This window comes from Gigantopelta aegis, chromosome 15 (assembly GCF_016097555.1).
Source record: "Gigantopelta aegis isolate Gae_Host chromosome 15, Gae_host_genome, whole genome shotgun sequence".
Classification (NCBI taxonomy): Eukaryota; Metazoa; Mollusca; class Gastropoda; order Neomphalida; family Peltospiridae; genus Gigantopelta; species Gigantopelta aegis.
Window position 1 is genome coordinate 5,380,773 of NC_054713.1, and position 11,941 is coordinate 5,392,713.

The 11,941-nt window shown below is 34.0% G+C and overlaps 1 protein-coding gene across 1 annotated transcript; it reads right to left on the reverse strand.

Moving 5' to 3' along the window:
• Positions 1–8,450: 8,450 nt before the first annotated feature.
• Positions 8,451–11,012, reverse strand: LOC121390633. The gene has a single exon (XM_041522498.1). It carries the CDS (start codon positions 10,757–10,759, stop codon positions 9,029–9,031), a length of 1,731 nt encoding a protein of 576 aa, XP_041378432.1. The 5' UTR covers positions 10,760–11,012; the 3' UTR covers positions 8,451–9,028.
• Positions 11,013–11,941: the final 929 nt, after the last annotated feature.

Genomic DNA, 11,941 nt, shown 5'->3' on the forward strand with positions numbered 1-11,941 from the left:
TATTTGTTTTCAGATAGATTTGTAGACAGTAATAATAAAAAAGCCAACTTTTGATTTAAAATTTATCATGTTTTCAGACATTATTTGTCTTTGTAAACAAAAGTAATTCTGTTGGATGTTCATTATCACAAAAGCCAACTTTTTATTTAAATATGTCATGTTTTTAGATATTTTTGTCTTTATAAACAATAGTAAACAATGTTCATTATTACAAAAGCCAACTTTTGAAACAAAATTAATTCATGTTTTTCAATAGTTTGAATTCGTGAACAGTAGTAATAACATTAATATTCATTATCACAAAAACTAACTTTTTATTTAAAATGTGTTATGTTTTCAGATATATCTTTTATTTGTAACCAGTAATAATACTGTTAATATTCATTATCATAAAAGCCAACATTTGACTTAAAATAACGTTTCAGATATTTTGGATTTGTAAACAGTAGTAATAATGTTAATATTCATTATCACTAAACAACAACAACATTATATGTACATTTGTCATGTTTTCACATATCTAGATTTGGAAACAGTCATACTATTAATAATGTTCATTATAACAAAAGGCAACTTTTGTCATAAAATTTGTTCATGTTCTCAGATATTTTGGATTTGCAAAAAGTAGTAAAAATGTTCAATATTTATTATGACAAAACCAAACTTTTAAAATATGTCTATTTTTTTTGTGTGATTTGTAAACTCTAGTAATACTGTTCCTTTTTCATTAGCATTAAAGCCAACTTTTTATTTAAATCTGTCCTTTTTTTCAGATGTGGATTTGTAAAAATACTAATAATGTTTCAATGTGTTAATAATCTAATTTAAAATATGTCATATTTTCAAACGTTTTGGATTTACAGAAAGTAATAATTACGTTCAAAGTTTATTATGAATAAAGGCAACTTTTGACTTAAATTGTTCATGTTTTCACACATTATAGATTTGTAAACAGTAGCAATAATGTTAATATCCATTATCACAAAACAACAACAACAATTTTGTATGTAAATTTGTCATATTTTCAAATTTCTAGATTTGAAACAGTCATACTAATAATAATGTTCATTGTCACAAAAGCCTATTATTGATTTAAAATGTAATTTTTTCCCCAAGATATTTTGGATTTGCAAACAGTAGTAATAATGTTCAATAATCATAATCACATAAGCCAGTTTTGTATATAAAATGTAGATTTCTTACATTTCTTTCTTTGCTCAGTATAACACAATACTAGAAATTAAAAACCAGAAAAAAACACCCAGAAAAAAGAAGCAGTTCAAAATGAAAAAAATAATGGATCCGAGTTTGATTGTTTTAGGAGTTCGTCGAGTTACAGAAAACACAATATTTCTGTTTTAGGTTCGCCTGATAAAAATAGTTTTAAATTATCTTTAAGACGATGAAAATATTCGAATTAAGCCACAGAGAAACATTGATATGATGTGCGAATAAGGAAGCTCCTGTTAAACACGATACTATTGGAATTTCTTTCACCACGATGAAATGGGCGAAAGACTGGTTTAAGTAAACATATTGGAGATAATGTATTAAATATGAAAAACACACACACTGCGGATTACACCAAGAAACTGGTCAACAATTTGATTCCGTGGATATTAAAGTCTGAAGTCACGCCGGCGATTCGCCTATGGATCTATTGTCATACCGGACTGATGCGTTCAAACAAAAACGTATCGAAGAACGCGGAAATAAGATTTAGTTTGAGATGTGAAATGCGATGGCGATATCACGATAGAGTGACATATAAAGATAACTTACAAATGGAATGAAGAAGAAACTATTTTTAACAAACAAAAATAGTTGTAGTGCTTAAAACAAACTCGAGAGTGGCTTTCTTCCTATAGTCGAAGTAATTTTTTTTAGCTTCCTGGAATGTGGCAGTCTTCCCACAGAAGACGAGGCAAGGGTGTATCATCTTGGCAAAAGCCAGAGCTGGTATTAACAAAATGGCGGAATTTAGTTCAGTCAGTAGAGCGGTCGCCTGTGTTGCTTGGGTCGTAGATTCAAAGCCCGCTGGTGGGCCCATTTTCTTTTAGTTTTTCCCGACCTAACCAGTGTCCCACAACTGGTGTATCTAAAGCCGTGGTATGTGATGTGCTGATAGTGTGAGAGTTCATATAAGAAATCCATTACAGCTAACTGTAGAATTACCAAATATTAGACATCCAAAAACAGATGGTTACTATTTTAATGTGCTCTAGTGGTATACTTAAACAAAAAGTCTGACTTTTTTCCTAAAGACAATGATTAACGGGGACAGTGACGACCTAGTCAAAATATTCTTTGAGCCAATATTCGAACTTGAATACACTAATGGTGTTGTCCAGATTTGCTACATTTTCAACCACGTTATTTGTTGTTATTGCTAAAAAAATCTAGTACAGAAACACAAAATCTTCTTTAAAAAAAGTATTAGATGGAAGTTAGGATTTTTTTTTATAAGTTAACGATACACTCAATACATTTTAGTTTCCTATCGGTTCAACCGGAGGGACACTATGGTTTGTCTTTAACTTTTCATATTTTAAAGATGGAAAAGTAGTTAACCTGAAAACAATTAGACAGTAGTTTTGTCTCCATTCCACCTAACATATTCCCTGAATACAAGTCTTACAGAGAAAAACTAATTAATCTCCTTGGACAGATCAAAAGACAAATCTAAAAGTTTCCAAAATAATTAGTACATATATTAGAACGAAAATTGGGACATCAGAAATGACTATTATTTTAATGTTACTTATTATTAAATATAAGAACCCACCTTTCTAAAACACTAATGAAAATAAAGGATATGTAATAAAATTTATGTTTATGTTAATTTTTGTGATGCATTTGCCTACGTTTTGACTGAATCTGCAATCCAAGTTAGGGTTCCACATATAACCAGTGGTATCCGCTCAAGTTTACACACAGAACCAGACAGTTTTAACATACATAAGGAGGAATTTATTGTTATATTTTTTGATTCGTTGAAGTACCATTTATTTTTTTCATATTAATATATGCGTTCTTGTCTAAATGCACGTCATGGATGTAAAACTATTTTTAAAAATCAATTAGCCTTGTTACGTCAGTACGTTATTTCGAAAATCACGCCTACGAATGTTTATTTTACGTCAACCTGAGCAGCTCGATTTCTAACATTGTACTAAACAAGTGACTAGGGGACTTGACTTATGTTGAGGCAGCCATTGTAGTGCGTACTGGTCTAGTTCCTATGACACACTTTAAGATACCATTTTCAGAGAAGGACCCATTTGTCAAATGTGAGAATAAGGCATACTGACAGGAAATTGGTACCCTCATGGGCACGAACCCTATACCACATTACTCACTAAATGTTTTCTGTCTACAAATGAATCGGAATTTCTGACTACTTTGTTTTATTAAAAACAATCTAGCTAAAACTTTAAATTTAACATTCTGCTACACTGATGACCATATATCATTCAATAAAAGCGGAATAACAGATTACTTTACATTAATGTACCCATGAGAGTTGGAAATAAAAGGAACATATAGAGGTATGACATCAGTTTTATACCTCCATCTCTATATACAGATTCAAATCGATACAGGCGTCCACATTAAGCTATATGACAAAAAGGATAACTTATTAAGCGGATAAGACTCGGTTAATGTTCCCTTGATGTTGAATAATATCCCTTTTGATTCAGATCTTGGTATCTACTTCTGAGATAACTTAGGGTATGCTCAGTATATGTCGATTTCAATCAACGACATATCATTCTGGCAAAGAAGTCATTTCATCAAGCACTGGCGTAGCCAGATGGATGAGGGAGCGGGGCATGCATACCATGTCCCCCAATTACACCACTTTTTTCCTACCACCTTATTTATTGACATGTCGCCCTATAACATGTTTAAAAGACAGTTTTAGTGGCTTCCCTCCCAATTCTGAAAATCCTGGATACGCCAATGTCATGAAGGTTTTAACATTGAAAGACTCAAGAAGGCTATAAACGGATTTTACAATTGGCATTTAGAGGGTATTACCCAATAATATAACGCATCACATGCTGACGCTATACCCTATTTTGATCTTGTCAAAGCTTGCTCATCTTTATGGTGAAGGAAGGAAGAAATGTTTTATTTAACAACATTTTACATTTTATGTGTGGCTATATCGTATCTATGGTTAAAGACCACACTGATAATGAGCGCGAGGAAACCGGCTGCCGTCACGCCATGGGCTACACTTTTATATTAGCAGCAAAGTACCTGTTATATACCCCATCCCCCATACAAGGCAATACATACCACAACATTCCATACACCAGTTGTGGAGCACTGGCTGGATGACAAATAGCCCAATGGGTTCACCAACAAGGATCGAGAATACATCTGTCGCGCATCAACCGAGCGATTTACCACTGGGCTATGTCACGCCCCTTTACGGTGAAAATCGTGTACATTATTTTAATCGTTGGTGCTATTCGATATTTTGCACTTGTGCATACATTTTCATCTCTTTGGTAAACATCTTGTACATTTATTATCTGTTCGTCGTTTTAGATGAAATGACAAACGACAGCTATGGTGGCAGTACTCATGACGGGTGCTACCCGTTGGGCAGGATATGTTCATCTTTCGCCAACACCTGATATCAACACTGTTATGACAGCGATTCATGAGAGCATGGTATCACAACTGCACTTATTCTAATGAGCTCTCTCTCTCTCTCTCTCTCTCTCTCTCTCTCTCTCTCTCTCTCTCTCTCTCTCTCTCTCTCTCTCTCTCTCTGGTGCTAGTTTTGATTTAGTAAACTAGTCTGAGAGTGGCAGTCCTCTTGTGCAAGAGGGATTAAAATCTCCAGTAAACAAACGTTTATGCTCACCGTTAGCGAAAACGCTTGATATCACAACTGCACTTATTGTAATAAGCTATGTCCGGTGCCAGTTTTGGTTCAGTATACTTGTCTGGGAGTGGCAGTCCTCATTGTGGCAGTGCAAGAGGGATGAAATCTCCAGTAAAGGACCTACTCGAGAGTGGCTTTCCTCCTATAGACGAGGCACTGGATAGAGATTCATGGAATCCACTACCATTTTGCCAAATGCCCTTTCGACTCTGCATTGGGAATACATAGGGCCCTAACCATCTATTACAGTTTTGTCGTTCAGATTAAATAAAAACCACGGACTTTGCAAATATTAGCTGTGTGTTTAACGGGTGCCTCCGATGGGGCAGGACATGCTGACTTTTCCTTTGCAAGTTTAGATTTGGAAATGGCAGTCGTTCTACGGGCAAAGTAGCAAGCATGTATCGTTCTGTTAATAGTCAGGAGGCCAATTCACAAAATAGCTTAAAATGTTTTGATAAACCTATTTGTTAAAAGCAAACAACTGATATAGTTTGATAGCTTACACGTTCGTCTTCAAATTTAATCTGGTTGTCATGCTGAAAGATCACCTTAGAGGTAAAATAGGGTCAAATTAGGTCAAAATATCTATATAATAAAATATCGCTTTAACCATAACTTGGAATGATTCTAAAGACGCACTGGTCTATTTTAACTTAAAAGTTAAAATTTGCTTTGTTTAACTACACCACTAGAGCATATCGATTTATTAATCATCGGCTATTGAATGTCAAACATTTGGTAATTTTTACTTATAGTCTTCAGTGGAAACCTGATAAATCTTTCCATTAGCAGCAAGGGCTCTTTCTATGTACTTCCCACTGACATGACAGGACATACCACGCGGCTTTGATATACTAGTCGTAGGGAACTGTTTGGGACGGGGCAAAACCCCACCAGACCCTACGACGCAACCACCTCAAGCAAGTGACAGTACTAGTCCTCCTATTGGCAAAACACCTGACAATGACAGAACGATATATAGTTCCTACTTTGCCTGTAGAGAGACTAGAGACTACCATTATCAAATCTAAACCTGCATTAGACAAAATATTTGACCATAATGATGTTGAACATTTTACTCTCCTTACATTGTAATATAAGGCAAAAATATGATTTGTTTTTGGTGATACAGAGTGAAATAGAGAAACTTATAATTATGGTCCAAATTTAGAACATTATTAGGCATGTTTGATAACTGTATTATGATATCATAACCATATATATGTTTTATGCTTAATTGCAAATTCAAATAACATAGCGTAACATATTCACCAATGTTTTTAATTGTAGTTGCTTTGGTCAAACAACTGTTATCACCAATTGCAACTCACTTTTGCAGTACTGTATATTAAACTTATGTTTGTTTGCAAACGAAATTACTAGGTATATCATATAATTTAACCGCAAAACCATCAATTGGACATAGAAAATTAACTTGATATATGTTAGGAGTCTAAAAATATACCACTATTTAACAATTTGTGGTGCTGTTTTGGGGGACATTGAGCCAAAATGTTGGCCACTTTTTCAAATTGGTCTATATTTTTCAGGATACAAAATCAATATAATTCAGCATGCCTTATAGTGTTTGTCTTACAGGCCTCTAGAAGTCACAATGTCATTGGTGTTTGTTTGGGTTTCTTTTTTTTTGTTGTTTCTTGTTTTAAATTGGTGACATTGGGATTTGTTTTCAACAAGTGTATTTTTGACATGATTCAAAGATGTTAAGTTTGTATCAGTGTGATGGTTATCTGAATATCGCGGCTTTAAAAGCATAAACATAGTTTCTAAAGTGAAATAAAAAGGCCATTTGTTCAGTAACAATAACTTTTGTAGGTAATTTAGTACGAAATCCTACATTCTTACATTCATATATCTCCACAATATTTGCGGTTTTTCATCATATATGGTGTCAGATATGAAATAACATGCCTGATGTGTTATTTTAAACCACTTTGATTTTTCAACCCTTGTCACACAAAAGAGCCATTTTGTCACCCATGTACTGATCTCCAAATAAGATTTAAAATGTTGAGTGTCTGATTATACATTCAGAATAAAATTAAAGTTACTAGATGTAAAACATTTTACTATTTCAAGCCAGAAGCTAAGTTTTAGACAAAAATTCCATACAGTTTTGTAATTAATCATCTACTTTTGGATGTATAACATTTGATAATTCTGACAAGTAGTCCTCAGTTAAATTTTGTTTTGCTTAATGAAACCACTAGAATACATTAATTAATTAATCATCGGCTATTTGATATCAAATATTTTATAATTCGGTCACTTAGTTTTCACTTAAAGAAAGAAAGAAATGTATTATTTAACGACGCAATCAACACATTTTAACTACGGTTACCTGGCGTCAGAATTTTTTAATATATTTTATTTAACGACAGCACTAGAGTACATTGGTCAATTAATCATCGGCTATTGAATGTCGAACATTTGACAATTCTGGCACGTAGTCTTAAGTTAAAGTCTGTTTGGCTTAATAACTGAACCACAATGATTAATTTGCTGCATTGTAAGATTTTCCCGACTAATAAAATATTTCTACGATTAAACTTACATATTAAGTATATTTTTTTGTTTAGAATATCAGTGTCTGTATATTCAATGTGTTTCTGGTCGTCTTATTATATGTAAGAAGCCCAATCTGGATTTTTCTTCAAATAATTTCCTACGTACGAAAGAAAACCGTTTTAGAAAATAAAATGAATTTAACCTGGTACACACATTAGAACGACCAGAAACACGTTTAAAATACAGCCACTAATATTTTATGCAAAAAAAATATTTGTTATGTAATTACAATCGTTAAAAAGTCTCTGTTAGTCGATATCATCTTAAAAGTTGCAGCAAACTCAGGAATGGTCCTTTAATATAGAATATCAGATGTTAAACATTTGATAATTCTGACACGTTGTTTTTCAGTGAACACATTGATTTATTCATCATTAGCTATTGCATGTCAAGCGTTTGGTAATTTTGATATTTAAAGCTCAAAGGAAACGCGCTACATTTTCTCCACTAGCAGCATAACCGGGGAAAAAACCCAATCAGCGAATGGGCCTAACGAATCAAGAAACAAATGGATATATGAATAGGTATGTAATAATAAATTAACGAATTGTCAAATTAATTAGTTTCTTGCTGAAAGAAAGTACACAATGAATTACTTTATTCTATTCCTCGGAATTGTAAAGAAAGAAAGAATGAACAAGTGAATGAATGAATGAATGAAATAATGAATAATTCGTAATTTGCTAAACTAAACTGTCACCTTTCTTTCTTTTCTTGGAACAAACAAATTTATAAATTACGTTGAAAAAAAGAGAACGAATGAATATCCGACCGACTGAATGAAAGACTATAAAATACGGACTGTACGTGATAACACGTTAAATATAACTACACCCATGTATTATTGTGGTCAAAGAATAAACCGAACAATGGAATTAACGGCACCGACAGAAATAGATATGGGCTAAAGCCCTTCAGATTAGCAAGACACCACCAAGCCCCTACTGACTGAATGACTTAAGGTCAGACCACACCCTAAAAAGCTCAAATACTTAATAATCAAGATAACGACTCCAAATTTTCAGGTAAACTTCTTATTGATGGAGTTAAAAGAAATATTACCTTCAATTCTCACTGTGCTATATACATGTTATGAAATCCAAGATGGCCGCCCTAAAATTCTGCATACACATGAATAACTTAAAATTCAAAAACTAATCATCCATTACTGACCAAATTCGGCTGAAATGATCAGAACAGTATGTTGTTATAAATGAACTAAAATTATAGCTCTGTTTTGAAGTAAAGTGATAAAAAATGTCAAATTTTGAAAGTCCCAATATATTATTCGGTATCACAAGTCTTTATCGCAATACACAACCCACTCTATTATACCTAACAAGCTGATTTTAGTTCAGTTTTGAGAGGTTTTCTTCATGAATAGGTATGCCAAATTGTAGCCTTGTACCTGTAAAACTTCTCGAGTAGTAGTGTTTTATAGGCTATAAAAGATGCCGAAATGTTAAAATGAGAAAATGCTGTTTAAAGTTTATAACACAGCAAAACGGATAAATCCGACACATACAAAAGCATCTAGTGTCCACCAGGCAAATAAATGTCATCATTATCATTTTCTTTATTTTTCCCCTGTGTTTTTTGTCTTTTCTGTTTCACAGATTCATTTTCAGATCGCTCCGCAGCTGTGATACGACCAGTGTCACGACTCTTCATCATGGTTAAACAGTACCGACCGGGAACAATCCCTAGTTGTCTAAGAAAGGCAGAACTGGCACACTCTCCATCATTGAATAGAACTGTTGCTGTATTTACAGCAATTTCAAGTCTCCTCCTTCCCACAAACACCTCTTTTGGACACAGATTCCATATTATATGATGAAATGACTCGTTGTTGTTCTGGGTACCGCCATGTAGACATTTGGACAAAAGTTCGTCACTTGCAAGGAATTCAAAAACTGGCTTTATTTCTTGTAAAACATACTCGGGTAGAAGGTTTTTTTTGGCTTTTTCAAAGTCACCTTTGGTAGCAGGACACCAAGTGCCACAAGCGTCATGCCGATCTCCACGGTGATTCCAGATGGCCCACACTGCTGTTTTCATTGCGGCCAAGTTCCCAGAATTATTTCTTATGGCTGCTCCATAATGCCCCTGTATTCTCCACACAGCCTTTTTAGTAAGTTTACCTATCCCTCCGATCCCGTTGTATGTTTTTCCATTATGCTGGTAGCTCTTGTTTTTGCAGTGTGTTATTTTGTCTGTCAGACGACGACCCATGCGCTTCTGAACATGTCCACAACACTCTAATTTTCTTATCTCTTTCCCAGGATATATGGGGGGATCCAATGTTGATATCTGTGAAAAGCTTTTTGAATCACCATCACCAAGATAACCAGTATACTGTAAATCATGCTTTTCTTCTGATCTTGAATAAATGTTTAGCACACCTGCTGGCTCCATTGCCCCTGCCGATCCGAAATGGTTTCTTGAACAAGTATCCTTGTGTGTCACAAACCACTGGTTGAATTCCTCATCAGACTTGTACTTTTTCCGTCTTGTTGAACAAACACCACAATAATTGGTTAGTGTTTCGCTGTCAAGTACTTTACAGGTTTTATCACTCACTGATAGACATGTTACAACGCCATTTTTGCTCTGAAAACCTTTTCTTTGCCATGTGCCGTCGAACGAGGCTACAGTTTCAGATGGACCAGGGGATGTCTGCCGTTCTTTTCCAGCATTCCGCTTGCTGATGTAACTTACAACCTTTGTTGCAAAATGAATTCGCTGTGATCCCTTTCGCCATGTTGTTTCAGACACAGGGGGAGGCAAATTCATCAGTCCGCAGAATTTTTGGGCCTGCGTATGGTGACGTCCAATGCCAAAAATGGACCATTGAAATCGCTCATTGACATCAAACACTTTTGAATCTGCAACTTTGTTTGATGATTGCAATGAATACTGTTCAGCACATTCATTACAAACAAACCTTATTTCTGAAGCAATGCCAACTTTCTTTTCAGAAATCACTTTTAGGCCTTGTCTGCTGTCACATAACAAATTAGGACAGGGAAATAATTGCAGAAAATTACATAAGTTGGCAATATCTATTATTCTGTAACCAGTAAGTTCATTGTTGTCATATTCTACATTTGGGACACACTGCAAATGTTCGAATACCTTTCTGTATGATGCCGTTTTAGCAGGATTAGAATCGCAGTCTGTTTTATCAACTTCAGAAAGTTTGGGAATTTTCAATGGTCCGGTGTATCGGTTTCCACAGAATGGACGTTTTTTTGTCCGAGGCATAATAAATGTTAAATATTTTCAGTTCACATGAATCTATAAATGTCCTAAACAACTATAATTAAATTAAACCTGGGTATCCTTACTCATAATCATAATGTATTATATTATCTTCGCTAAATGTGTTCACGGTGTAATTTCTACTAAAGAGAAGCCATGCTGTTTACAGCTACCGACGCTATTTGAAAGGAGCCCGCTGATTGGCTGAATTGAAGAGTCTAACATATAGCCTGTGTATATATTAGCCAATCAAATCCATCGTTTCAGTCCAATAATGTTGTTATACTAAAACTATTCTCCTGAATTCTATCTCAATTTTGATCCTTATTTTACGAAAATCGGACGAAAATTAAAAAAGTTATGGATATATGAATATTTAATTAGGTATTGTTTAAATGTGTGTGTAGTAATTAATTACTAATTTAGCTAATTAATATAACTTTTTAAATAAAATGCTTTTTATGGTTGAAAGGTAACATTAATAAAGTGTTTGAATGTTTAGTTTACAAAAATACTATATTTTTATGATTTTGTTACTTTATTGGGTTTGGTCTGACCTTAACCCGCCTATTCGTGGGGCGCGTTCGTTTGGCGTTAGAGATTACTCCGACAGCACGACTGGAAAACTCTTCAATGGATTATCGCTCCGGTGTAGTTGAGAACGGCGTCTGTCTCAAAAATCAATCTCCTGTTTGAACAGACAAGTCAACTGGTTCTAAAGGATTTACTGTTGTTTTATTAAAAAAATACGCCTTTCTGTGCAACGCTTGGTTTTCTTTCTCATTTTTTTTTCTTTTTTTTTTTTTTTTTTTTTTGTACTTTTTTTTGGATTACTTTGTTTTTTGTGCTTTTCTTTTTTTCTATTTTTTTCTTTTGCTAAGCTTGGTGTGGCCACAAAAGATATAATACCGATTTGATGAACAATACGTCACTGAATTAAACGACCATGTTCAGCCAATCCTTTAAGTCGTTTGTAAGAGTGTTTACACAATCTGAATGAGGCTACACGGCAACATTCCCATATATATTTTATTTGAACTGTTCACAGAGTTTTCTTGAATAAATATATTACTGTCAAAACGTAAATTTAATGTTAAGTTCGTTCTTTCTTTGTAATAATAATTCTGTTAATATTGTATATTGAAAATGCATTAACAGACCATTTCCGTCAATATCATAAGCATA